The 27169-nt window shown below is 53.0% G+C and overlaps 3 protein-coding genes across 13 annotated transcripts in view; 2 read left to right on the top strand and 1 right to left on the bottom strand.

Moving 5' to 3' along the window:
* XPO7 (exportin 7) overlaps window positions 1-22530 on the top strand; it is a 41789-nt gene extending 19259 nt beyond the window's left edge. For all 5 annotated transcript variants that reach the window (XM_030509907.1, XM_030509906.1, XM_030509908.1 and 2 more), the window contains 22 exons: window positions 620-785; window positions 1333-1406; window positions 2710-2829; window positions 3241-3387; window positions 4890-5062; window positions 6650-6843; window positions 7906-8011; window positions 9246-9381; window positions 10321-10394; window positions 11431-11511; window positions 12261-12324; window positions 13456-13564; window positions 13991-14097; window positions 14555-14643; window positions 15347-15454; window positions 16845-16927; window positions 17467-17681; window positions 18784-18922; window positions 19410-19570; window positions 20413-20511; window positions 20829-20956; window positions 21039-22530. In XM_030509907.1, the coding sequence (XP_030365767.1) occupies window positions 620-785; window positions 1333-1406; window positions 2710-2829; window positions 3241-3387; window positions 4890-5062; window positions 6650-6843; window positions 7906-8011; window positions 9246-9381; window positions 10321-10394; window positions 11431-11511; window positions 12261-12324; window positions 13456-13564; window positions 13991-14097; window positions 14555-14643; window positions 15347-15454; window positions 16845-16927; window positions 17467-17681; window positions 18784-18922; window positions 19410-19570; window positions 20413-20511; window positions 20829-20956; window positions 21039-21132 (2667 nt within the window). In that variant the 3' untranslated portion in view covers window positions 21133-22530. The remainder of the gene's footprint in view (window positions 1-619; window positions 786-1332; window positions 1407-2709; window positions 2830-3240; window positions 3388-4889; window positions 5063-6649; window positions 6844-7905; window positions 8012-9245; window positions 9382-10320; window positions 10395-11430; window positions 11512-12260; window positions 12325-13455; window positions 13565-13990; window positions 14098-14554; window positions 14644-15346; window positions 15455-16844; window positions 16928-17466; window positions 17682-18783; window positions 18923-19409; window positions 19571-20412; window positions 20512-20828; window positions 20957-21038) is intronic.
* A 633-nt stretch (window positions 22531-23163) lies between these two features.
* Window positions 23164-24547, bottom strand: PBDC1 (polysaccharide biosynthesis domain containing 1). The gene is made up of 6 exons (XM_030509917.1): window positions 24497-24547; window positions 24339-24404; window positions 23909-23968; window positions 23692-23832; window positions 23491-23602; window positions 23164-23398 (listed from the first exon to the last, which is right to left on the bottom strand). The coding sequence occupies exons 1-6, from the start codon at window positions 24512-24514 to the stop codon at window positions 23286-23288; spliced, it is 510 nt and encodes a 169-aa protein (XP_030365777.1). The 5' UTR covers window positions 24515-24547; the 3' UTR covers window positions 23164-23285.
* On the top strand, window positions 24542-26944 carry NPM2 (nucleophosmin/nucleoplasmin 2). Of its 7 annotated transcripts, none has more exons than XM_030509913.1 (9): window positions 24542-24646; window positions 25135-25181; window positions 25276-25361; window positions 25438-25548; window positions 25613-25706; window positions 25776-25873; window positions 26094-26122; window positions 26449-26519; window positions 26676-26944. In XM_030509913.1, the coding sequence occupies exons 1-9, from the start codon at window positions 24630-24632 to the stop codon at window positions 26915-26917; spliced, it is 795 nt and encodes a 264-aa protein (XP_030365773.1). In that variant the 5' UTR covers window positions 24542-24629; the 3' UTR covers window positions 26918-26944. The 7 variants fall into 7 exon arrangements, 6 of the variants coding, with proteins under 6 accessions (XP_030365773.1, XP_030365775.1, XP_030365771.1 ...); XM_030509915.1 differs by lacking the exon at window positions 24542-24646 and adding an exon at window positions 24704-24903; XM_030509911.1 differs by lacking the exon at window positions 24542-24646 and adding an exon at window positions 24704-24903 and having other exon boundaries at window positions 25131-25181; window positions 26097-26122.
* Window positions 26945-27169: the final 225 nt, after the last annotated feature.

Raw genomic sequence — 27169 nt, 5'->3', positions numbered from 1 at the left:
GTTTTTGGTTTGGTTTAAGCACAGAGTGATAATACAAAGGATAGACAGGCTGGCCTGTCCCTGGAGTCCAGACCCAAATGCTGCATTTCAGCTGCAGTGAAATGACCTGGCATTTCATGTCCATCGAGTTCTTTGTGTTACTTGGGAGTATCCCTGTGTTCCCTGCCCATGGCAGAGTGCGTAACCAGAGCAGGGCTCGTGCAGATCATCTGTGCAGCAGAAGTGAAGGCGCTCATTTCCATAGGAGGGGTAGGTGGAGCAACAGGATTCCCTGCTGTGAATTGCTCCTCAGGCAGGAAATGTATTCTTGTGTTTAACCTTAATAAGAACTTCCTTATCTCCGGAATCTCGTGGTATGATTGCATGCTGGCAAGCCTGGCTAGTTTTCCTCCTGTGCAGTACAAGCTGAGTGAAAAAGAAAGTGCTGTTTATCCATCTCCTGTGAAGACGAAGCATGTTAATACGCATGCTGTCTGTGAAAGTATGTGATCACTGGGTTTGGTGCTTGTGGCGTATGACACTTAGGATTGTCACGTTCTGTTTCCAGTTAAATTACTGCCTCAGACTCAGCTGTCACCTTGATTTCTTTTTCCCTTTTGTAATCCCATGTCTTTTATAGGCTTCTGGGAAGAACCTGAACCTGAACGATGAGAGCCAGCACGGGCTGCTCATGCAGCTGCTTAAGCTCACACACAACTGCCTGAACTTTGATTTCATTGGCACATCAACAGACGAGTCCTCAGATGATCTTTGCACTGTGCAGATCCCAACCAGTTGGAGATCAGGTAATCTGGCTACGATCTACGCCACAGCAGCTGAGAGCAGGGCTGGCCTGCTCCATGCCTTATTGTACTGCAGTAAACGGCATGCAGGATGTCGGATGTAAAATCCAGCCTTTCCTTAGTGCCATTACAAACGCAATCCAGCTGGGGTTGGCTCTCTTGAACTGTAAAAACACCCTCTGCCCTTCCAGTCTTCCACCTGCCAATTCAGGAAACAGCAAATGGTTGGTCTGCTTTAGAAATGGCAATACCAAGTGACTGGGCACCTGCTCTCAGCATCCTCGCTGTTCTCACCAGTCACTTTGCAGGCAGTTTCACAGATTGTGTGCTTAAAATATCTCCCTGTAATTTTGTCTTAGCAGCGAGTACCAGGAGGCTTACTTTATTTCTAGGAAAGGCAATTGGGTAAAAATGTCAAATCCCTTGGGAATGTTCTCCTAGAGTGGTACTTCACATGACAGTACACATGCCATGGTTGGAAAGCTGAGCTTTACACCTGTGGAGTGTGTAAATGGAGGTGTTCTCAGCATAATGCTCTGTTCTCTTTCAGCATTCTTGGATTCTTCGACCCTTCAGTTGTTTTTTGATCTTTATCATTCCATCCCTCCTTCGTTTTCTCCTCTGGTAAGTTCAGTGTTTGTTTCCCTTACAGACTCCACTACCAGACAGCGTGTGTAGGATTCATCTGGGAGACTACTGTTGATTAAAATGCCTTCGGCTGGCTTCAGACAGCTGCCTCCGCACTGATGACACTGCCTTGTGCTGCAGTGACAACAGATCCAGTGCTGCTGCTTGGATCTTGATGCATCTGCAGGTTTAGATTTGACCTAAGAGCAGCTTGTTTGCTTCCAACCCACTGCCTTGTCCTTCCATAGCTTAGAACCTGCCTGCTCACTCTTCCAGGCAGCCCTTTTTGAGGGATGCTATTTCCACTGCACTGCTGAGTCGATCCTAAAACCATACTGCGAGTAGGTAGGGAGCACAACTGAGGAATGTCATTTCTGCTTCCACACTTTCAAACTAGGCCATGTCCCAGCTGGATGAAGTGGCCAATAGAACAACTGAACTCAAAGTTGGATTAGTTCTTCTTGGGAAAAAAAAGGTCTTGCCTGCCAGACATTGCTCTGTCTGATAAATACTTCTCATAACTGATGCCACAATGAAGAGATGCCCTTTGGCAAGGGAGGGAAGAGGCCTCCGGAGGTACTTTTTCCTCTGAGACTCTCAGCACTGCTCATGGTGTTGGAGGGTTACTCACTAATTCTGAATTTAGAGCCTCAAATATTCCTGAGAGATTGTAACAGTGTGAGATTTCCTTGTATTTTTGTTACTGAATAAAAATCTGAAGCAATTTCACCTTTAATTGTGCTGCCTCTGTGATCAGTGAGTGCAGGAGCCAGCAAGAGGAAGGTTGAGCAACTGAACAGTCAGAGCTGGTCAGAGGGAATGGGGTTTTGCCCCTGGTTAAGGCTTGCAGGGTGCTAGTCCTAGCTGACTGCTGCTGCTCTTTCAAGTCCTATTCACTACCCTGTTACTACTGCAGCTGCACCCTGGGAATTCGCTCTGGATTTAAATTCCAGAGGGTGGGTTGAGAACAACTTGGTTTATTTTTATTCCTGCCTTTCATTCTGTCTCCAGCTATACTTCTCCAAGTGTGAGTTAGGTTCAGCAGCTTTCCCTGCCAATCCGGGGGTATTTTCAGTCTGATGCAATCTGTATTCTCCATCTGAAGAAATCCCAGCATTTTTGGGAGCAGAGTTTGGAACACACCTCTGATATACCCAGATGACACGGCATTGCAAAGAGAAGGAGCTGTTACATAGCGTGCAGAGCAGCAGACTGAAATGATTCCTTATGTCATGAAAAGGAAACGTGCTGTTCGCTTTATTGCTCTGATCCCTCCCTTTCTATTCTCTGCCCCTTCCAGGTTTTGTCCTGCCTGGTGCAGATAGCCTCTGTGCGCAGATCCCTCTTCAACAATGCAGAGAGAGCAAAGTTCTTATCTCATCTCGTGGATGGAGTGAAGCGAATACTGGAAAACCCCCAGGTGAGCATTCGGATGCAGGCAGTGGAATCAGGTCTCTGTTTACTCAGCATCATGGGGGTTTTTCACCAAAAATACTTTCTTATGTGTGTGTCCCACTTGTAGCACTGGGCCAAAGGGTGCAACATAGAATCCCAGACTGCTTTGGGTTGGAAGGGACCTTAGAGCTCATCTAATCCAACACCTTCCACTAGAGCAGGTTGCTCCAAGCCCCTGTGTCCAACCTGGCCTTGAACACTGCCAGGGATGGGGCAGCCACAGCTTCTCTGGGCACCCTGTGCCAGCACCTCAGCACCCTCATCTTGCTGTTCTCTTCCTTTTCCTACCGTTTCACCATCACTCTGCACCTCCTGTAGCTGACTACCAAGCACCGGGGAGTGTTTCTCAGTTGTTCTCCTCTTGTTCTCCTCTCAGAGTTTGTCAGACCCAAACAACTACCATGAGTTCTGCCGGTTGCTGGCCCGGTTGAAAAGCAACTACCAGCTGGGAGAGCTGGTGAAGGTGGAGAACTACCCCGAGGTCATTCGACTCATTGCCAACTTCACCGTGACCAGCCTGCAGGTACAGAGCGGTTCTACTCACCCTCGAGGGGTGTTCGTGCCCCTTGTCTTCTCTTCAAACAAAATCACAACCCTCTTGCCTGTTCTTTGCCCTGTAATTTGCTGGCTGTTATTTTACCACAAAGCCCCACAGGCTCTGGCAGAACCCTGTGGTGGAGCATTGATGATTCTCTGAATCCCTCCTGAATGGAGCAGGCTGTGAGGGAAGGCAGAGTTGCTGTGCCTCCAGAGCCTTCCCATGTCCTAGCAGGGGGAAAAGAACCCAGCTTGTTAAATAAGGCTTATTTTTAGAGTTATGTATCAATCACTATTAAAAGGCAGTTGAAGGGGTTGCTTGTAATATGAATATCATGCCATATTCCCACTGTGTTTTCCACTGGTGGATGCAGCTTGTAACTGCACCCCTGCACAGAATACGGTCAAGAAAACTGTATAGCCTGCATAATGCCTTTGTCTCTTAAATCTTAACATTTATCTGGAAAAGAGCTTTAAGCTGTATATTCAACTGGGGGAGCTGTTTGCAGCATGCTACAGCATGAGCTCAGCAGCAGTTTGGGGCCAAAGGCTTTGGCTCAGCTGCACAGCCCAGGAACTAAGGATTGTCTGTCTGTGTTCACTGGATGCTGGTAATGCCTGTTGCATGCAGGTGTGAAATTCATTGCTCACATTGACACCCACGTCATTAAAGCTTCTAGATATTGCCTTATCTATGCTGTGTGAATCCAAATAATCTGGGTGAAAGAACCAAGATCATAACTTGGTTTCCTTGGCCCCTCTCCCCCCTGCCTTCGTCGCCCTGTCCCCCCTGCCTTCGTCGCCCTGTCCCCCCTGCCTTCGTCGCCCTGTCCCCCCTGCCTTCGTCGCCCTGTCCCCCCTGCCTTCGTCGCCCTGTCCCCCCTGCCTTCGTCGCCCTGTCCCCCCTGCCTTCGTCGCCCTGTCCCCCCTGCCTTCGTCGCCCTGTCCCCCCTGCCTTCGTCGCCCTGTCCCCCCTGCCTTCGTCGCCCTGTCCCCCCTGCCTTCGTCGCCCTGTCCCCCCGCCTTCGTCGCCCTGTCCCCCCCGCCTTCGTTGCCCTGTCCCCCCTGCCTTCGTCGCCCTGTCCCCCCTGCCTTCGTCGCCCTGTCCCCCCTGCCTTCGTCGCCCTGTCCCCCCTGCCTTCGTCGCCCTGTCCCCCCTGCCTTCGTCGCCCTGTCCCCCCTGCCTTCGTCGCCCTGTCCCCCCTGCCTTCGTTGCCCTGTCCCCCCTGCCTTCGTTGCCCTGTCCCCCCTGCCTTCGTCGCCCTGTCCCCCCTGCCTTCGTCGCCCTGTCCCCCCTGCCTTCGTCGCCCTGTCCCCCCTGCCTTCGTCGCCCTGTCCCCCTGCCTTCGTCGCCCTGTCCCCCCTGCCTTCCTCGCCCTGTCCCCCCTGCCTTCCTCGCCCTCTCCCCCCTGCCTTCCTCGCCCTCTCCCCCCTGCCTTTCTCACCCTCTCCCCCCTGCTTTCCTCGCCCTCTCTCTTTCTCCTGCAGCACTGGGAGTTTGCCCCGAACAGCGTTCACTATCTGCTGAGCCTGTGGCAGCGCCTGGCTGCGTCAGTGCCCTACGTTAAAGCCACAGAGCCTCACATGCTGGAAACATACACCCCAGAAGTCACAAAAGCTTACATCACATCCCGGCTGGAGTCTGTGCACATCATCCTGAGGTACGCAGAGCAGAGGGGTGGCAGCAGTCTGCCTGCCAGCACCAGGCTAACACAGCAGGCTCCAGTGTGTTTCCATTCCGAATTCTTGTTTAGAAATGGGCATGACTGCAGGAAGTTCTGTGAGTCACCGCTGGTTCCTAAGGCTGGTTCCCCTAAACTGCATATTCTGCCTCTTATGAAAAAGAAGTGCTTGGTTTAAGCTGGGGTTTTTGAGACCTTGCTCAGTCTCAGATGGCTGAGATTGATCTGAGTGGTCTCTGGTTATGTGTAGAACTCATCTTACCTGTTATCAAACATCTGCAGCATACCATTTACACTGCCATCATAGCAGAGAGGAATATGTACACAAAGTGTGAGTCAGTTGTTAGATCTCTGCTGTAGCATGGCAAAATTATACCTAAAAGTGTCGTCTTTTTTTTTTTTCCCCTGTGAGTGTAAGTGCAGCCTACAGGACTCTTCAGTGCCTGAATTTGTGTGGGATGAATTCCACCTTGTGTGTGTTTGTGTTTGATGACACATGATCAAATAGAGTAAAATAATGCCTCTCCTCAGGAAGACTGACCAGCTTATCCCTTTTTAGATGTCTGGCAATGGAAGGGAGGAACAACAGGGTTAGCTGGTTCTGGAGTTTGCAATAAACTTATTGTTGAGGTTTGTGTACTTAGGGGAAACAGCAATAAAACATGGAGAAAGATGGGCAGCTTTGTTAGACAAAGACAACCAGAGAGAGACCTTGTTGTTGGCACTGCACATTCTGTTCAAAGACCTGGGTGAATGTTAAAGATGTAAGAAGAGCTTACTCATCCCAGGTCCTAATGGCCTTTCCACCTGAGCCACTGCTGTGCTGATTTATGGCCACAGTAACAGTCAGATGATTGGATCGGTTGATGCAGCTCTTCATCCTGGCAAACAGCAGAGGCAGAGACTTGAGTCATCGGAATTGTTGTAGGGCTGAGAAAGCATCTTCTACATGATAGAAATAAGCTTATGTGTTGGAAGAGACCTTAAAGCTCATCCAGCTCCAACCCCCTGCCACGGGCAGGGACACCTTCCACTAGAGCAGGTTGCTCCAAGCCCCTGTGTCCAACCTGGCCTTGAACACTGCCAGGGATGGGGCAACCACAGCTTCTCTGGGCACCCTGTGCCAGCGCCTCAGCACCCTCACAGGGAAGAGCTTCTGCCTCAGAGCTCATCTCAGTCTCCCCTCTGGCAGGTTAAAGCCATTCCCCTTGGCCTGTCCCTACAGGCCCTTGTCCAAAGCCCCTCTCCAGGTTTCCTGGAGCCCCTTTAGGCACTGGGGCTGCTCTAAGGTCTCCCCTTAAGGAGCCCTCTCCTTTCCAGGCTGCCCCAGCCCAGCTCTCTCAGCCTGGCTCCAGAGCAGAGCTGCTCCAGCCCTCGCAGCAGCTCCGGGGCCTCCTCTGGACTTGTTCCAGCAGCTCCATGTCCCTCTTGTTTTGGGGGCTAAGCGCCCACTGAAGCCAGGTCATGGGCAGCTTCTCCTCACCCAGCACCCCAAGTCCTCCTCTGTATGGGTTAGGCTACCTCTACAGTTGAAGTCCTTTTCTAATCTGCTTTCTTGCTGCTTAGGGATGGTTTGGAGGATCCACTGGATGACACTGGCCTTGTACAACAGCAGCTAGATCAACTGTCCACCATTGGCCGGTGTGAGTACGAGAAGACCTGTGCTCTGCTCGTGCAGCTCTTTGACCAGTCAGCCCAGTCCTACCAGGAGCTGCTGCAGAGTGCCACCGCCAGCCCCATGGACGTTGCTGTACAAGAAGGTGAGCGTGTTTGAGAAATGTGGCCTGTGAGCTTGCAGTAGGTTGCCTGTTGTCCCGAGTACCATGGCAGAAGCCTGCACTCACAGTGAAAGCCCTGCACCCAAAGATGGGAGGCAGATCTCACAAACAGGGTGGTGCTCCTAAGGTGTAGAGTATTTTTGGCTGTAGACAGACACAACATTGCTGCTGAAGATATTGCTGTCCTACAAGTGACTCCATTCCTTTTTTGGGGGGAAAGGTAGCATATGTCCTTCCCCAGGCTTTCAGAGACTAGTTCTGAGGGTGTTCCCCCATTCAGAGGTGGTCAGCACTGCCTGGCCCCATCCCTCTTTTGTCAGAGGCAGGATGTGGACTGCTCATTTGAACCTCCCCATTGAGTGTGAGACACAAACCTCCAACTGGTTGTTGGTAATGAGTAACTGGGAGTGGGGTTTTCAGCTGGTGCCAGTGTCTGAAGGATGAAGGAGACTGTCCACAGCGTTGGGTGCATTCAGCACCCAGGTTTTGTACTTGCCTGGCTGGTTGGTTTGGGAATTGCTTAATACTGGTCGTAAAGAAACAGTTCCCTTGGAGGTTCAGGTCTAGCTGTGTTATGCCCCTTCTCTAATGACATAGCTGGCTTCCTCTTCCCAGGAGGAGTTAAGCACATCAGCACAGGTGTGGAAACTGTTCCTCTGAAGCAGTATTGTCTGATCTAACACAGCGCTTTATTTCCTTTTGTGTGTGGGCAAAGCTCCACATGATGTTGTCTTCTCCACCAGCCACACATCCTTGAAAGAATAAACGCTGCCTGCTGGTATCTGCACATGTTGAAACACACTGAACAGTTTTACGAGTGGCTTTCTGCAGTGGAATAGCTTGAAGTAATGAAGTCTTCCAGGCAGACCTCGTGTTCTTGTTTCCTTTCTAGCAAAGCCGTGCCTGCAAGTGGAAAACGGAGTAATTTGGGTATAGATGGGCACGAAAGCAGAAAGATCCTCTCTCTGAATCCTGTCTTTGCCTGGACAAAATGCACATGTCCTCCGTGTGATGCGCTGGTTGTGATGTGTCTGTTGGTTGCAGGGCGCCTGACGTGGCTCGTCTATATCATTGGAGCAGTGATCGGTGGCAGGGTCTCCTTCGCCAGCACAGATGAGCAAGATGCGATGGATGGCGAGTTGGTCTGTCGGTAGGGATGCTCTTTCCTAGCTGCACCACCACTGAAATCCACAAAAGAATTGCTCTCCTGAAGCTGCTACCATGTTCTTCCCCTCTTGTCACTGAGCAAGTGTGGAATTGGCCATCCTGAAGGAAGAGACTGGGGCGCTAGCTGGAGCCACTCAGCAGCCTTCTGCTGTGGCTGGGCTAAACTGGGAGATGTGGGTCATAAGAAAGAGAATGAGAGGGGAAGAGCATGTGAGAGGGGGATTACACCAGGCTTAACTGCATGCATTGAAGTAGAGCTAAATGCATGATGGTTATTTGCTGGGGTGGGGGGAAAAGTCTTTTTCCTAGTTAATGATCCAAAGTGGGATTTGTCCATAAATACTGTGAATATTGTAGTTCTCCTATAGCTTTAACACATCATCTAACCCATGCTGGATCTTTGGGATTGTAAATCCTCTCCAGTGCAAGCTTTATTTGGTGGCTGTGAGAACACGTAGAACGACCTTGAGTCACACTGACTGCCTTCTGCTCCAGAGCCAAATTGCTCCTCTTGGAAGCTAGGGTAGGAAAAGGATGTAACTGGGAATGTATGGAAGCTGGCCTGTTGGTGAGCCAATGGATAACGTCAAGCCCTGGCTTCCCATGTAGCTGATGAGTTACTGAAGGGGAAATGGTGAGATCCTGCATATATTTCAGCTTCTTTAGAGCCAGCGTATACGAGAGGTGTTCAGAGAAGTCTGTTTATGTTTTATCGTTTCCCACTTTGTGCTTTGTGGCACTTGCCGAAAAGAATCTTGTTGCTTTTGCTCCCCTGCTCTGCTGAGTATGTTACCTAAAATCCTTTCACCCTTTCCTTGCCAGCAAGGCCTGCTCACTGTGCACAGGTCACAGCAGTGCTTCTGCTGAACGTTGTCATTTAGAGTCTGGCTCTTGTGAGGGGAGCGCTTTTCTCGGGTGGCTTTGAGAGCATGATGGCCCAGTCATGGGTCAGTGCTCCAAAGCACCTGAAACTCACTTCTGTGGCAAATTAAACCCAAGGCCTTGCATCCCTGTTAAAAGGGATATGGAATCCTTACGATGGCCTTGCCCTGAAGAGGAATGTGCCCTAGGGAGAGGTTTTTTCCCAGTTTTATCAGTTCTTGGCCCACAATGCCCACAGCAGGTAACAGATACTGTTGCACACAGCCTGGAAACAGCAGAAATCCCTCCTTTCTCCCTGTGTCCATCTGCAAGGTGTGCTTTTCCCCTCTCTGCAGGGTGCTGCAGCTGATGAACCTGACGGACTCTCGCCTGGCGCAGGCAGGGAATGAGAAGCTGGAGCTTGCCATGCTGAGCTTCTTCGAGCAGTTCCGCAAGATCTACATTGGAGATCAGGTGCAGAAGTCTTCCAAGGTAATCAGTCCTCTTGGCTGCACCTCTGTGGTGATGCAAAGTCCAGTAATAGCTGCCCTTTTAAAATGAGAGCAAGCGGCATTATTTATTTTCTCCTCTTTCTAGCTGCAAACACTCCAGACCTGTGCTGGCTGGTTTAGATGCATGTCCAGTGTTAACTTTGCAAACTCTGAGCTGGTTTTGAACTACCCTGCTCTGTATGTGTCAGGAAGGAGCCAGTGACTGTGACAGTAACCTGGAACTTGAGACCTGGATTCACTTTTGTGACTTGCTGGGTTTCTGCTGTGACTCCAAATGATACCTGTGAAAGCGTGTGGGTTGCACCACCTCACACACCCATGAGGAACCTTAGCTTAGCGTCTTTGCCTTGCTTCCTCAACTCCAAAGTGTAGATAGATATCCATTCTCTTCATCATAAGGCAATTGTAGATGTACTGGACTTTGCCTTGGTGTCTCTTTAGAGATGCAAAATACCCTTTTTAAATAAAGAACATGTAAAGAATAGGAGCATCATCACCGCAGAATCAGGTTCTCTTCCTTCCCAGTAACATATGGCTTTCCTTCCCCACCCCAGAGACTTTGGAGCAGTGATGTGATAAAGGGCTTAGAGTTCCAGACAAATACACTACGATACTGCATGTAGCTGCAGATGGAGGAGCACAGTTATATCCCCTTTCCTTAGGAAAAGTAAGTGCTCCAGCATCTATGTACAGTACCTGAACCTGCTATGACTAGTGATATGAAGAGGTAGCAGTGATGAGGGCGAGTATTGGTCTGGATTAGATCAGACAACACACAGAGAAGCTTGTGATCTGGGAAGGCCCAGATGTGCACCCCCCCCAGGCATGTGTGCTGCAAAGGGAGGACAAGAGAAGAACAACCTTTGATCAGAACTTGTTTTCTTGACAGCTTTTAATTGGTGTTGTTTCCCCCCTCCAGCTCTACCGCCGCCTCTCAGAGGTCCTGGGGCTGAATGATGAGACCATGGTCCTGAGCGTCTTCATAGGAAAAATGTAAGTGCTCCTGCTTGCAGGCATCAGAGATTCCAGGGTTTGTTTGAAGGTATAACCAGGAAAACTGGCGAATGAGGGAGTGTTGTTCAGTCTAAACCTAGTAACACCTGGTTACTGGAGAGAATGCGGGCTTTTGTCAGGGCCTGAGTCCCGCGCAATGTCCAGGATTGATTTAACCACCGTGGAGACACCACAATAAGCTGTGCACCAGGAGAATGGATTCTCTTTCCAGTGTCTGCTCAGTAAAACCAGTCAGAGAGGGGACAGCCTCAAGCACTCAGGCCCTATCACTTGACTACTGGCAATCACCAGCCACGAAAGTTCTGGGGAGGGGACTGCTCCTTCAAACTGCTCTTCAGTCCCAGAGTAGTGCAGGTCCTTTCCTTAAAACTCCTCCACTCTGCTAGGCGCTTATTTGGCCTGTTCTTGGCAGCTCTCTAGACCAAACCTGTCCACTGGCTTTTTGTCATGTCTTCAGCAGCCTCCATTAGTGTTTTTGAACCAATTCAGTAGCTCCAGTGCTGACACCCAGTGCCATGTGCCTGGTGAGGTGCAGCCACTAGCTCCCCTCAACTTCTGTAGCATCACCCCGATCTTTACGTGCATGGGGGTGATGCGTTGTCCCCAAGGGGTGAAATGGCTCTCCTGGAAGAAGCAAGGGCTACTAGAATTCTGCAGCTGACAGTGGATGGTGCAGGTGCAGAATTGCATACGTCTGCATGTAGTCACTGCCGCAGAATTCTCTTACCCTTGCTGCAGAAACCAGCCCTGGAGTGCCACAGAATTCCAAGGGCCTGGGTATGGGCCAGTGTAGCTTGGGACCCAAGTAGTGAAGATTATCTGAAGGATAATTTTCTAGTCAACCAAATGTAAGTACAGTAATTTTATACCAATATTTTGTGGCTTGTGATGTCTGTGGTCTCGGTGGAGGGTGGAGCTGATGATGTTGGGTGACTCTTAAACTGAAGAATCCGCCGCACAGCAAAGGGGAAGCCAAGCAAACCCCTCTGATCATCCCTGTTGTCCTCTTCCCTAGCATCACCAACTTGAAGTACTGGGGTCGGTGCGAGCCTATCACCTCCAAGACGCTGCAGCTGCTCAATGACCTCTCCATTGGATATCCTTTTAGAAGAGCTGTTGGGTGTGCAGAGCACTTGAACCTCAGGATGGGGGAAGAGTGGCCCAGATGTTCGGCTGGAGCAGGAGCACTCTGCGTGGAACAGATTCCTGAACCACCTCATCTGCTGGGTAGTGAGAAGAGCAGAGTGAGAGTGCGAGTACTTGGTCAGCGTCTTGCCTAGACTCACAGAACCCCGGAATGGTTTGTGTTGGAGGGACCTTAAAGCTCCCCCAGCTCCAACCCCTGCCCTGTGCAGGGACACCTTCCACTAGAGCAGATTGCTCCAAGCCCCTGTGTCCAACCTGGCCTTGAACACTGCCAGGGATGGGGCAGCCACAGCTTCTCTGGGAAAAGTCTGTGCCAGCGCCTCAGCACCCTCACAGGGAAGAACTTGTGCCTCATGTCTAATGTAAAGCTAGCTGTGGAATTGCAGTGGATGGCTATAATGTAGGGTTTTATTTTTGCACCTTAATTTTTTTGTAGCTTTCCATCCACACTTTATTTGTTACCCTCTGTCTTGTGGTCTTCTACTTGTTCTTCCTGACAGAGTAAATAAAAATGGTCACTGCAGATCTCTGCAGTAGAGATTTGTGCAACTTGGTTGCTCTTGAAACAAGTGGAATTGAGGCTAAAACATATTCAGTAATACAGACATAAGTCCCCTTCCAGTTTTGCCCTGGAAGTGCTTTGCAAGCATTGTAAGAAGTTTTCTGCTGACTCTGCTGCTTCCTTAACACCCCCTTTACATACAGCAGTGTTAGAAAGCTGGTGAAGCTGAGCGCCGTACAGTTCATGCTGAACAATCACACGGTGAGTCCTTCCACCTCCTGCTGCTTGTCTCACAGCAGCCTCCTCCATCTGCCTTTTGCAGCTGAGATAATCCCCTCAGCTTAACATCTGGGCTCACTTCTGAAGTTTCCCTGACTCCCAGATGCTTCCACCCTACGAGATGCCATGCATGACCTAGGAAATGTGCTGTGTTCCGTTTGGAGGGGCTGTAACTGTGTGGTACCTTTCATCCCCAAGGGGTTTATGGGGGGATCTCTACTCTCCACTGAAAGAGCCATCTCCAGAGAGAAACGCAGGAGACAGCTGGTACTGCTGCACATGCAGCCGGGCAGGGAGCACTTCATGTGACTTAAAGCAGAATATGACAGCATTTCACTGCTCCTGCTCTCATTCTGAAAGTGCTGATTTGGAAGAAGTGCCATGGCTTGCAGCGCTTAGGATAGCAGCCTTGGGCCTTGGTCACTGCCCGTGTGCTGGTACTGCCAGTGTGGTGGTGCTCATCGTGCACATCTGGGCTGCTGATTGAAATCAGGAATGTCAGACTGAGCAACTAAAGCCAGCAGCAAAGTGTCTCATTTCTAACTCACCTCTGGGCGCATGTGGTCATCTCATATGACTCCCAGCACCACAGCCAGAAGGTCTGCATTGACCAGTTGCACGAGGCACTGTGTTCCTTGAGCCAGGAGATGTTTTGCAGGCAGTCCCATGCCCTGTGTTTAGTCCAGATGCTGCATTCAGACTGCCCATCATCTGGGGCTACTCTTTCCATGGTGAACATGGGAGAGTAACTGGGTTTTCAGCAATTTAATGCTTGAAGAGTCTTGTGGATAAGGGGAGCAGATTGCTTCTCTGCTCTGGAGGCAGAGCAAGACTTCCTTGTTCGTCTGGTCTTGGGGAATTCCAAGATGAAAGATGACAGATAGCACTGCTAGCTTTGCGATGGGTAGGACACGGTGCCTGTTGCCCTCTGGTGGTATGTTCTCCGAGGTGGCTGGCAGATGTGGTTAGCAAGCTACCCATGTTCCTCCCTGCTTCTCATCCTTGCACCAGCTGGGAATCAGCCAGGGGAATGCGGGCTCCTCAGCCTTGGATCCAGGAGCCTGTTCGAGGTGGTGGTTCCCCTTTAACCCATCTCTTCTCTTCCCTTTGCAGAGTGAGCACTTTTCCTTCCTGGGCATTAACAATCAGTCCAACCTGACTGACATGAGGTGTCGGACTACGTTCTACACTGCACTTGGGCGTCTTCTCATGGTGGATTTAGGTACTGGGGTCTCTTCCTCGGAACCAGAGTAAAAGTGTGTGGTTTGGATGCCAGGCTCTTCTGTGAGCTCCTTCAGGAAAGGATGCTGGGAATGAGAAAAGCCAAATGGGATAAGAAAAAGCAGGGGAGAGAAGCTCAAGAGTGGGTTTGATGCCATGTCACTGAGTACAAGTAGTCCACAGGTACATGGCACCAAGGCTGGGGCTGAATTTTCCCTTCATAATATTGCCAATGTTTTCCTCATTTGGCAGTTCGTTCTAAGCCTTATCTATAACCTGGATATTGATATCAATAGATCTGTGTCTGTGTGTGTCTGCCTCGAGCTCTGCGGGTCCAGCATAGGCAGGAGTGAGGGTCAAGGATGTGCAATCTGTTTCCTCCTTTCTTATCTCCCCCTTTCCTGATTTCCTTTTCTTTTTCTTTCAGGGGAAGATGAAGATCAGTATGAGCAGTTCATGCTTCCCCTCACAGCTGCCTTTGAGACCGTGGCACAGATGTTCAGTACAAATACTTTCAATGAACAAGAGGCAAAAGTAAGTTGGGCAGGACCTTCCCTGTTATCCATGCTCTCCCTGCTGTTTCCCTCAGGGGCTTTGACATTTGCAGTTCAGGCAGACATGAGAGAACAAGTAACTCCTGCAGAGTGAGAGCCATTCTCCCTTCTGAATGAGACAAGGAGATGCTGCAGGGATGGGGGCTTTCCTGTCAGCATATGGGGAAGCAGTGGTGCACCGTGTACCCTTTGGGGTGCAGGTGGAGTTCATAGTTGAAGCACCAACTTTCTGTTTGGAATGAAAAACCCCGGTACTGTCACTGCACTGGCTCAAATTAAAGAGGCACTGAAGAGGAAGAACTGCCTAACCTGGAATTGGCATCCAGCACAGAAAGGCTGTGTTCCTGCTGGGATGGGAGGACTGGGCTGGTGGAGCCAGGGAGGCAGAGATCCATACGTGTGTTAAGTTTTAACATCTCTTTTCTTCTGCAATGCAGAGAACTTTGGTTGGCTTGGTGAGAGACTTGAGGGGAATAGCCTTTGCCTTCAATGCCAAGACCAGCTTCATGATGCTGTTTGAGTGGATGTATCCTTCTACTGCCCTAAAACTTGAGTCGTCATGTCCCTCAGAGGGGGGAGAACTCTGGCTGACTGCATCCAAATGTCCTCTTTTCCCTGCTAAACCCTGACTGGGGTTTCTCTTCACTTGCATAGTACTCAGTATCCTGTCTCTAAGCCCTAAAATAGGTCTGTCTGTAACCAAGTCAACCTAGAAGTCTGCTCAAAGCTGAACTGTTGGGGTTTTTCCAAGTGGACCTAAAGAGATTTGACCTGCAAAGCACAAAGGCTTTGAATGGGATGCGTGCTTCCTGGCAGCAACAAAAGCTTCTCCTCTTGCTCACCAAAGCCAACAGCAGTTGGTGTCCTTGTCCTTTTGGTGAGAGCATAGCTGCTCAAAGAGCACGCTGGCTGGGAAAGGTCAGCTGTCTGCACTGACAGATCTTTGTTTCTGGCTTCCCTTTCATTCAAGACCTGTTTGGTTCTGGCTTGTCCTAGTATAGGAAGTGTGTTTGCCACTTTTTCAACACACTGAAGACGTTCTGTTTTTAATTATGCTCATTTTTCGTGTGATAAAGCAGACCCCAGCAAGCAGCATCTCTGTTTAACCCTGTCATATAAGCTGCTTCACAAGGCATGGGGGCAGTACAGAAAAATAAGCCTTTTGGTAGAAATTGTGACCTTTTCTCCTTCAGGCAAAGCCACAACATTCCTTAGCTTTCACCCTGCAGTTACCCATCCTACATGCCAATCCTGCAGCGGGCCATTGAGCTCTGGTACCATGACCCTGCGTGCACTACACCTGTCCTCAAACTGATGGCTGAGCTGGTACATAATAGGTATGAACCTGCTGCATCTGAAAACTGGCAGGGACTTGTGCCTGTGCTGCTTCAGCCCTTGGGGGTGTCGGTGCCCAGTCGTGTTTTCTGTACTTGGGTTATTTATGCTCTCAAGGCTGCCAAGGGGACGGGGGGAAACTGGCTCCGTGTCAGCAGAGAAGAAAATCGAACGCTTCAGATGCCGTGACTCAGACCAAGAGACACGATCAATAGCACTGGATTTCTTCAGTGTCTGCTTCCAAGGGCAGCAGTACAAGCTGAGGCAGGCAGCTCACGTTCAGTTTTAAAGCCAGTGTTTCAAATGAGCCTTGTGCTCTCTGGCAGCCAGATGAGCACTTTTGCTTTAGAGCATCAGCTCTTGTTGCCAGCAGAGAGGTACCTCTGATGCCGTTCACATCGCTCAGAGGCTGTCTAAGCTGGCAGCAGGAGGTTGCCAAGATGTTGCTCTGGCCTACAGCCAGCAGCACACAGCCTGAGAGGAAGGGGCTGTTGTTACAGCCGGGAGGAAGGGACACAAGGTTCAGGCACAATCATTTGAGAGTCCATCCTGGGAGACTGTTTGCCCCAAGCCAGTGGTGTCTTTGCAGCAGGACAATCCTATGGGAATCCATCCATGGTTTGTCTCAGAGGTGAACTGGACAACGTGCTGAACTTCAGTTGTAAGATCTAGTCACTGCAGCGGATAAAATGCCAGGCTCTGAATTCTTGGTTGTGTTATGAATAGGAGCTAGTCAGCGTGCCCTACAATGCTGCTTCCAAGATGTTGGCTATGTTTGTGTATAGCAGCCAAGTGACTATTGCCAAGCCAGGATTCCAGCCTCCAGCTCGGAATATTCCCAATGTCTCTGAAATACAGGCCTTTTCTTCTGTGACAGCAGAGCTGCTCTGTCCCTCAGTGCCTGTGTCCTGTCTGGCTTTGGTAATGAGCAGCAAGATTCTCTCCCAGATCAGGGCATTTTCATATAATCATGGAATCCTGAAATGGTCTGGGTGGGAAGGGACCTTAAAGCTCCTCCAGTTCCAACCCCCTGCCCTGGGCAGGGACACCTTCCACTAGAGCAGGTTGCTCCAAGCCCCTGTGTCCAACCTGGCCTTGAACACTGCCAGGGATGGGGCAGCCACAGCTTCTCTGGGCACCCTGTGCCAGCGCCTCAGCACCCTCACAGGGAAGAGTTTCTGCCTCAGAGCTCATCTCAGTCTCCCCTCTGGCAGGTTAAAGCCATTCCCCTTGGCCTGGCCCTCCAGGCCCTTGTCAAAAGTCCTTGTTGAACTCTGGGGAGCATCCCTGGGAGGAGGGTGCCCCAGCAGCATGTGAAGGTGCTGCAGTGTTAGCTTTGGGTTTACTCCCAGGTGTGTTTAAGCTCCAGTTTATTCCCTGGCTTTCCCTTAGATCGCAACGGCTGCAGTTTGATGTGTCCTCACCCAATGGCATCCTGCTCTTCCGAGAAACAAGTAAAATGATAACTACATATGGTGAGTGTGCAGGGGGATCTGGGCAGCCTTGCTCTGCCCTTGAGTGCTCTGCTTGCTCGGGGAGGGAGGGCTGGGGCCCTTGCCAGCTCAGCCAGCCTGGCCTGGGGAGCAGTGCCAGGCTGCTCGCTGAATGCATGCTTGGATACAGGGAGATGCTTCTGCTTGAGGTGCTGGGTAGGCAGGCGAGCAGCAGGGGCAGGGTGTTTGCCATGGAAAATGAGGAAGAAAATGCCAGCAAGGAGCAGGAGCCCAGCTGAGCCCCTTGTGAGTGTGCAAGGTGACATGGGCGAGCCTGTCCTTCTGCTCCTGTTTCCACAGCAAAGTGACATGCTGTCGCAGTCTGCCGGGGCTCCTAGTAGAGCCACGCTGAACTTGCAGCGGGTTCCTTAACCTTTGGCTGGGGGAGCGAGTCTTTGGCACTTCCTGCTGACTTCTCAGTCGTTCCTTATGGCTCTACTTTTTGTTTCTCCCGCTCCCTGGAGGAGAACGGGTTTGGATGTGGTTGCTGAAATACTGAGTCCGCTTCTGTGCTCATGCAGGAAATCGTATCCTAACGCTTGGGGAGGTCCCAAAGGATCAAGTCTATGCCTTGAAGCTCAAGGGGATTTCCATCTGCTTCTCTATGCTGAAGGCTGCACTGAGCGGGAGCTACGTCAACTTTGGGGTCTTCCGTCTGTACGGGGATGATGCACTGGACAATGCCTTGCAAACCTTTATCAAGCTTCTGCTTTCCATCCCTCACAGTGACCTCCTGGTAAGCTGAACCCATGATTAGCAGGGGAAGGCAGACTTGGAAGATTACACACCAGAGGAATACCTTAATCACAGAGAGGAGTGAACTCGTGCCGCAGCCTGGAAGCACAGCTCTAGGCAGAGGCCAGGAGGAACCTGCACCTCCTGGGTGCGCAGCACCAGGTCCTGTGTGAAGGCTGCAACACTCCCAGCAGCCAGGGCCCCCAGGCAGCCGTGCTGCTGCTCAGCTCTCCAGCTTGGTGCACTCCAAGGCTCAGCACAGCAATTAGCAGAATAATTCCTCCTCCATGTGTAAAACACTTCCTGTGAGTGAGGGATTGTGCTTCCCTGTGTTGCCCGTGGGCAGAGATCTGGATGCCTCAGCAATTAAAACATAACCTGCTTGCTGATGACATCCACCTACAGTCTTGCTCTGATCCACACCTCATATACAGAAACCCAGTTTGCCCCAGAGCTTGGAGGCCCCATCAGCACAGTTCTACTTGGCAAAACATTGAGGGGAGGGGGCAGCAGATACTCCTCCCAAGCCTTATCTTCCCTATTACCATAGCAGGATCTGAAAGGAGTTGTTGCCGTCTCTCAGGCTGCATTTGGCACGTTCTTGGTTTAATGTACCAGTGGCCAAACCATTGCCCTTGAGACGTGTACCTCTGAAGATGGGGCGCCCTGGTGTGGGGGCTGCTGAGGGGTCCGTGGCCCTGCTGCTGAGCACAGCACCTTGCATGTGGGTTCTGATGTGAGCTGGCACTCTGCTTGGACACGTGAGGAGCCAGGCCTATCTCTGCATCTCCAGCACTGGCATGTACTCACACTCCCCATTGAGGAACAGAGCAGTGGGAGAGGTGTTTCGGTAGAACAGCGTTGGGAACCTGCTGGACCATGGTTGAGCCTGTTTGAAAGGCTTTTAGTGGTGGAGAAGGGTGGAAAATATGTTGGCCCAGAAGTTCTGCTGTGAGAGAGGTTGGTTTGTTCTCTTTCCAGGAGATGCAGTAAGCAGTTCTCAGATGATTAATGGATGGGTTGGGTCTAGCAGAACACCTTAACTGGTGGTTACAAGCCAGCCATGAAGGCTTAAAAGTCTTTCTATCTCCCTTTCTCTGCAGGATTATCCCAAACTCAGCCAGTCATACTATTCCTTGCTGGAAGTTCTTACCCAGGACCACATGAACTTTATAGCCAGTCTGGAGCCTCATGTAATCATGTACATTCTCTCTTCCATTTCAGAAGGTCTCACTGCACTAGGTAACTACTTCTGCTCTCTGTGGTGCTCTTAGGGCTTTGATTTGGAGGTGGGGAAATATTTTGGATTGCTTTGAATGCATTTCATATATCTGCTAGCGTTTCAGGCTGACAGATAAGTCAAGTCATACCTTGTGAATGGGTGGAGGAGTTTCCCCTCTGTTAAAGCTGGAATATTACAGATAGTTAATATCATAGAATCACAGACTGGTTTGTGTTGGAAGGGACCCTAAAGCTCATCCAGTTCCAACCCCCTGCCGCAGGCAGGGACACCTTCCACTAGAAGAATATCAGTGAGGAATATATAGATATATCACAGGATGTAGCAGTGAGGAAGTTGCTGACCTGTTTAGGGTTAGGTTCTTGCTTGCAAAGTCCCTAGCAGGACCCAGATGAGTGGTGATGTTTCCCTGGGAGCCTGCCCAGTGCATCTGAGCAAGGGAAAATGCTGGCAGTGCCCCAACTCCTCCCTGTTTTCCTGTTCTTGCAGACACCATGGTTTGCACAGGCTGCTGCTCCTGTTTGGACCACATTGTCACCTATCTCTTCAAGCAACTCTCTCGCAGCACCAAGAAGAGGAGCACACCTCTGACCCAGGAGAGCGACCGCTTCCTGCACATCATGCAGCAGCACCCGGAGATGATTCAGCAGGTAAGGACCTGGGTGGTGTTGGGCCTTGTTGTGGCATGGCACAGGAAGCTCCTTGAGAAGCCCTGAGTTGTCTTAACACGATGTAATGTGGGGGCTGCATGACCCCTGCTCTAGACCCCTGGGCTTTTCTGGAGCAGAAAGGTGTTATTTTTGCTAGTATTGCATCTTTCCTATGTATTCATCTTCTGGTAGGTCTGATTCAGTGCCACGCTTCAGGGCTGTGCTTCCCCCTGGGCAAGGAACACCATTTTTTCATTTCAGATGTAAGAGGAAGTAGCCAAAAATGAGCTTTTGCCTGTTTTTTTAAGAGAAACACAGCTACAGAAAGTGCTGGTGGTTGATAGGAATGAAGCTGCGAAACATTCCTTCAACCAGAGGGCACATGCTCTTCCAGTGCTTTAACAAATCTGCACCAGGGTTTGTTTAAATCCCTGGAACAGCTCAGTGGTACCTGTGCACTCACAGCAGAGCAGGCACCAGGGGTCCCTGTGCTTGCCAAGGCTGGAACGGACCTTGAAGTTCATCTGGCTGGATTGGAGGAAGCTCCCCAGGGCACCAGAGCGTTTGCTTTCTGCATTTAAGCACTTCATTGCCTTGTTTAAGTGGAGACAATCTTCCCCTGGAATAAATAGCCTGCCACCTTTCAGCACCTCCTCCATGTGCTTTCAGTGAAGGTCTACGCCTTTTCATAGGGGTTCCAGGTCCTCATCCTGTCCCGCAGTGCTGAGAGCTCCAACGCTGGGAGCATGAAAGGCAAATCGTTGCTCCTGAGCTGCACAGTGCCGTGGTGAGGGAAGCTGGGGTGGAAGGGCTGGATTAAAACCTCACTTTCCTTCTTCCAGATGCTGTCAACAGTGCTGAACATCATCATCTTTGAGGACTGCAGGAACCAGTGGTCAATGTCGCGGCCCCTGCTTGGCTTGATACTGCTCAATGAGAAGGTAAAACATCCCACCAGGCTCCCAGCGTGGCTGGAGGAGCTGTGAGGGCTTGGATGAGGCTGGAGGGAGCAGAACCGTGTCAGAGAGGTGCTGGCGCAGTCAGATTGTGTGTCGAGGGAAGGGTGTCCAGCCTGCCCCTGCAGCAGCCTCGGCACTGAGGAATCCTGGTGACTTTCATAAGGGCACCAGGAGTCACCTGAGGAGCTGTACCACGTTTCCTCCCTCCTCCTAAGAGCCTGTCAGCATGCTGTGTCCCAAAGGCAAGGCGGCTGTTGGTTCATCTGAGAACTAACCCATCCTTCTCTTGTCTTGCCCAGTATTTCTCTGACTTGAGGAACAGCATAGTGAACAGCCAGCCCCCGGAGAAGCAGCAGGCGATGCACCTCTGCTTTGAGAACCTCATGGAGGGCATCGAACGCAACCTCCTGACCAAGAACAGGGACAGGTCAGTAGGAGGCGGAGCTCCTCGTGGGGAGCAGCACACCGCAGGGTCTGCTCTGACGCGCTGCTCTCTGCCTCTGCCTTAGGTTCACACAAAACCTGTCGGCGTTCAGGCGGGAGGTGAACGACTCCATGAAGAACTCCACCTACGGCGTCAACAGCAACGACATGATGAGCTGACGTCTCCCAGGCCCACCTGTACAGAGCAGCATCTCTTTGGCCTGGCCCAGAGGGGTAACCATTTCCGATGGAAAGAAAAGAGGGCGTTTCTAAATCCCTGCTCTTCCCCCAGGGCTGGATTGCGGCCCACCCGTACTCCACATCCCACGGGAGGAGGGAACAGGAGGGGTTGCTGAGCTCACCGGGGCAGGGTGCTTCTGTTTCCATGGGAAGGGGGTGGAAGGGCATAAAGCCAAGTGCAAGAATCCAACGTCTCCCTACCCAAATGTCTGCGTGGAACGCCAGCGCTCTGCTGCAGTCTGCCTTGTATAAAACATGTACATTTTTTCATAACATTTTGAACAAGGTTTATATTGACTCAGTTTAAAAAAAAGAAAAAAAAAAAGAAAAAAAAGGCAAAAAAAAAAAAGGGCAAAAAAGGGTGTGATTGGCATTTTTACAGTCCTGGTGCACCGGTGCTGCGGGAGGGTGTGAGTGAGGAAAGCGTGGCCTGAAGCTTTACTGGGCGAGGGGTGGCTGTGTGAAAGTGCAGAGATCTATTTAGTGACAGTGTAGAGAGAAACGAAAAAACCACAAAAAAAACAACACAAAAACCAAGAAAAAAAGGAAAAAAAAAAAAAAAGGCATTGTAAAATTCCAAAATGTATATTTTTTCTTATTAAGCCCCTTGAAATCACAACTCCCCCCCTCTTGCCCTTGTTATTAGGAACTCTAAGCCATGGCGCGTGATCTCTCATTCGTGCTTGCTCGTGGGTGTCTCCTGTCCCCCCCGGTGTAGCAGCAGTAGGCTCTGTCCCCCCGTCAGCCCGCTCCCCGCAGGGCCCCCTCCGCACCCGCTGCTGCTCTCCCTCCGGTCCCCCTTTCTTTTGGCTTTTAGGGTGTCTTTTCTCCCCCCTCGGCCGAGCAGGAGCGCAGAGGGATGCTCCACGCTCCCCGAGGCCCGCAGCACACGGAGGAGGGTTCTTAATAACAAGGTTTTGCCTCGCATGAAGTATTTACCCCCCTTGAAAACGATTCCATTTTCTTTTGAAGCCACCATAATGTATGTTTTGGATCTCAGACCCACTTCTGGAGGAAAGCAACGGGGGAGGGAACCTGTTTGCCTTGTACTTTTTCCACTATTGTTGCTGCTAGTCGTGTGCATCCCCTTGCTCAGCTCTTCCCACACTCGGTCCTTGGGGCTCTCGTTTCTCTTCCCAGGCACCACCTTCTCCTAATTTTATTTTATTTCCTTTTTTTTTTTTTTCCTCCCCTTTTTTTTTTCCATTTTCTTTCCTCTGGCGACTGTGTGTTGGGTCCTTTTCCGCGTGAGCAGATTGCTGGTTGACTTGTAAGGGTGTTTGCTGCATACAGTGTAAGCATTGTGACTGCAAATAAAACTTCAATGGTTTCTACTGAGCCGTGTCTGGGCCTGACTCAAACGGGGGCTGCGTGGGGAGGTGGAGCAGAGGCCGAGGGCAAGGTCCTGCCCCTCTAGCAGGGCAAGCTCAAGCACAGACACAGGCTGAGGGAGAAGGGCTGGAGCAGCTCTGCTCTGGAGCCAGGCTGAGAGAGCTGGGCTGGGGCAGCCTGGAGAGGAGAAGGCTCCTTAAGGGGAGACCTTAGAGCAGCTCCAGTGCCTAAAGGGGCTCCAGGAAACCTGGAGAGGGGCTTTGGACAAGGGCCTGTAGGGACAGGACAAGGGGAATGGCTTTAACCTGCCAGAGGGGAGATGGAGATGAGCTCTGAGGCAGAAGCTCTTCCCTGTGAGGGTGCTGAGGCGCTGGCACAGACTTTTCCCAGAGAAGCTGTGGCTGCCCCATCCCTGGCAGTGTTCAAGGCCAGGTTGGACACAGGGGCTTGGAGCAACCTGCTCTAGTGGAAGGTATCCCTGCCCGTGGCAGGGGTTGGAGCTGGATGAACTTTAAGCTCCCTTCAACACAAACCATTCCAGGACTGTACGATCTACCTGAAATCCCAGTGGATTCAGCACTCCTCAGCGCTTTCAGTCTGTTCCAGGGCACGGCCCATCCCACACCCGGGCACAGGGAATTCCTTCTTTGTAAAAACGTTTATTTACAGTCTGTGACAGTGGGAGCAGGACGGTGGGTGCAGCCCTGGCCTGGCCTGGCCTGGCCAGGAGCTTTCTGCCCCTCTTGGAGCTCATCCCATCCTCACCCCGACACCGCTTCCTGAGCTGCCGGCTCCCTGGCCCTGCTGTAGACAGCGCTGTTCCATCCCTCCCTGTTCCGAGCGATCTCGATGGCGAAAAACTGGATCCTGGTGGCTGAGAGAGGAGAGAGGAAGAGCTTGAAGAGCTCGGGATGGTGGGGTCAGCTCTGCCATAGCCCGGGGCTGGGGCCGGGGGGTTCCGCTCACCGAAGATGCTGTTCTCCTCGGTGTAGTCCCCGCGGCAGTCCAGGCGCAGCAACGTGCCGTAGTTGAAGTCCTCCACCAGCCCCTGGAAGCGCAGGCAGAACGGGCGCCACTTCTGGGGAGAAACGTGGTCCACGTCACACCAGCACCCCCGGAGCACGGGGAGGGGCAGAACCCGGGTGTCCCCCCCATTCCCCTCAGCACCTCCTTGGCAGGCTCCGACTTCAGCTCCTCAGGGTCCAACACGTCAACTTTCAGATCCCTGAAGGTTTCCCTGAACTCACTGTAGATCTGCTCATCAACCTTGGTCAGGTGCAAGAACTTGGGGTCGACGGAGGAGATGAGCTACACCAAGACACTAAAAGATTAACCGTGACCCCCCCCAGCACCCCTCTGAGCGCCCCCACCCCCCAGGACTCACGTTGAAGTAGATCTGGGCGTGCTGATGGGCTTTCATAGCCCAGGCCAGCTCCACGCGGGGCTGTGGAGGCAGGAGCAGGGTCAAGCAGGGCTGTGCCCCTGGGGGGGTCCCTTCCTCCCCTTAGGGGGTGCAGGGAAGCAAGGGAAGCATGGGGACAGTTTGCGGGTGATGGGGTGGGGGGCTGTGGCCAGAGAGACCCCCAGTGTTGGATGGTCACGGGTGATGCTATGCGCCTGCAAACCCCAAAGCACCCCATGTGTGCTCTGACACCCCCTCGGTGCTGCGGACCCCCAGGACTGGGACCTTCTCCTGGAGCTGAGACACCCCCTAAAGCAGGGAACCCCCTTGGCCTGGAGCCCCCCGGGACAGGGGTCCCCCAAGCACAGGGCCCCCCCGAGGCTGGGCACCCCGCTCCGTGCCCCACACTCACATCGTTGCCGAAGGCCTCGGCCGGCAGCGACAGGGCGTGAGCGGCCGCGGCGGCCTCGCCGGGTCCCTGCGGGGGGAGAAGCTGCTGAGGGCCGGGACGGGCCGGGCCGGGACACCCCGACCGCGACCGCGACCCGGCCCCAGCACCCCCGGACCCACCAGTCCCGCCGCCGCCATCGACAGCGCTGACGAAAGAGGCCCCGCCCCCCCGCGCGTGCGCCCGCGGGGACACGGGGGAACGTGCGGGGGGGGGCAGGAACGTGCCGTGGCACAAGGCGGGGCGCGGTGCTCCATGGCAGCAGTGTCAGTGTGAGGGACACAAGGCGGGGCGCGGTGCTCCGCGGCAGCAGTGTCAGTGCGGGGGGCACAAGGCGGGGCGCGGTGCTCCATGGCAGCAGTGTCAGTGCGGGGGGCACAAGGCGGGGCGCGGTGCTCCATGGCAGCAGTGTCAGTGCAAGGTGGCACAAGGCAGATGCTGCAGCGCAAGGTGGCGCACAGAAGGGCACAGTGACCTGTGAAGTGCCAAGGGGCTCACACACTCATGAGGGGTCTGATTGACTCCAAGGGTGGGTGCTATTAAGATGGAAGGGTGCTCATTGACTGATTGGGTGATTGGGTGGGGCCCTCTGCCTGTATAAGCTGCCTGGGTTGGGGCTGCTGCGTTAGAGGCTGTTTTTGGGTTGGTAACTGCATTGTAGTGGCTGAGGGTGAGTTCTCTAACCCAGTTCTGGCTTCTGGGGGTGAGGTGCTGGGGTTGGGGGTTCCCCAATGAGCAGCACCATGTCCTTTACAGACAGCATTGGCATGGACAGCAACTTCAAGAGGCCCTTGTCTGTGATCTGGGGTGAGCATCAGCAGCATCCCTGGGGGCTGGGAACTGCTCCCCCTTTCCCTGTGCCCCCAACCTGGGGTTGCCGCTCTGCGCTGTGTGCCCGCAGGCTGTGAGCTGAGCCGCGAGCGGGACTCCTACAGCTTCCAAGCGCCGGAGGCACGGCGATGCGGGCAGCGGCTCTCCCTGTGCGCAGTAGGTTGTCCCTGTGCGCCGGGGGCCCGGGCGGGGGGCTCCTGGGTGCTGGGGGGGATGTTGCTGTTCCTCGCAGGTCTGCATGGGGGAGCTGGCGCAGGACGAGTTCCACGTGGTGGAGCTGGTGCTGGCTGAGGACGGGGCCGCAGTGCCCTTGGCCATGCTGAAGCCGTCGGTGCTGCCCACGGTGAGTGCTGGGGCAGGGGCTGCGCTGGGGGGGCGGTGGGTGCTGCCACTCTGCCCTCTTCCAGGCCGTGCTGCAGGGAATGGAGCTGATGCCTCCGGTCACATTCCACCTGAGTGCCGGCTCCGGACCCGTCTACATCAGCGGGAAGCACTTCTCCAGTGAGTACTGGGGTACCCCCCCCCGACACCCCCGCTGGGAGCCAGGGGCTCAGCCGGGCTCTCCCACAGTGGTGCCCAACCTGTCCAAGGAGGAGGATGCTGAGGAAGAGGAGCCAGTGGAGGAGTCCCCCAAGGGCCAAGCTGCCAGGAAGGGCAGCACTGCCAAGGTAACCCCTTGTAGCAGGCTGGGGATGGGGGGGGTGTGGGGTCCCTGTGCTATGGAGGGGCAGGATGCAGGTTCCTCTCCTGGGAGCTTCCATGCTCCCACCAAACCCTTCATTACATGATCTTCATCCTTTGGGGAGGAAGACTCCGCTCCATAGCGAATCCCCATCCTGCCCATGTGAGCCTGGCCCTGCTCTCTACATCTGCCTCTTTCTCCTCTAGAAGAGCAGGCTGGAGAAGGAGGATGAGCTGTGAGTATGATGGAAGAAGAGCATGCGCCAGCCCTGCCATGGAGCAGGGGACCCCCATGCTGCTGGGACCCCGCACCCCTAATCCCAGCCCTCCCCTTCTCTCCCAAGCAGGAACAAAGTCTCCCCTGAGGATCCCCTTCCTGGCAAAATAGGGGCTGGTTGGGTTGTCCCTTTGCACCATGTGGGTTAACACTCATTGCCCACAACTGGGAGCTCCTGGGGAGGGAAAGGGGGTGATATGAGACCCAAAACTGAGGGGGAAACGCAGTGTTGGGGGCTCTTTGGGCTGGGTGCTCCCATGTTCAGCCCCATCCTCGTCCCTGCAGGGGCGAGGAGCCGGCCGGGGCAGGAAACCAGCAGCAAAGAAGTAGCAGGAGCTGTGGCAGAGCCCAACCAGGTACCGGGTGTGGGGCAGTGGGATGGGTGTGAGGGTCCCTGTAGCGCTGGGAGGGGACCTGTGTGTGCCCCTATTTGATGTCTGAGTGGGGCTGGATCCTCCCCAGTCCTAAACCAGGGTCAGGGCCTCAGAGGGGCCTTTCTTCTTCCCTTCCAGCTGCAGAGGAGCCCAGAATGCTGCTACTTTGGTGTTGCCCAATAAAGGCTGTTTCGCGCTGCTGGCTCCGTGCCGAGGATAGAGGGGTTGTGGGGGCCATTGGAGCACCCTCCATCCCAGCCAGGGCCTTCCAGGAGCCCTGTGCCCACTGCCCACCCTGGAACATCCTTCCCCTGGGGCTGGGGGACCGGCAGCAGCCCCCCTGCCCCTGTCCTGTGCAGGGCTACAAGCGGTGCTTGTGAATAGGAGACAAAAGGGGATTACAGAGCAGCAGGGAGATGATTATAACCCATTGACCTGGCCGTGGGCTGGAGGCAGCAGGTAGTGGTGGAGGGTCTGGGGGGGGCTGTTGGGTCCCAGATTGGCTCCGAGAGGGGAGCTGAGCCACCACAAAGGCTTTGGTCTGCTCCAGGTGTGGGGCAGGAGCGGGGGGGCCATAGGGGGGAATGTGGGGCCGGGTCTGTCCTGTTTGGGCTGCTGGGCTGGGGCGATGG

Source organism: Strigops habroptila, chromosome 21 (assembly GCF_004027225.2).
Source record: "Strigops habroptila isolate Jane chromosome 21, bStrHab1.2.pri, whole genome shotgun sequence".
Lineage (NCBI taxonomy): Eukaryota > Metazoa > Chordata > Aves > Psittaciformes > Psittacidae > Strigops > Strigops habroptila.
The sequence above is the reverse complement of the archived record's forward strand: the minus strand, read 5'-3'. Positions and strand labels throughout refer to the sequence as shown.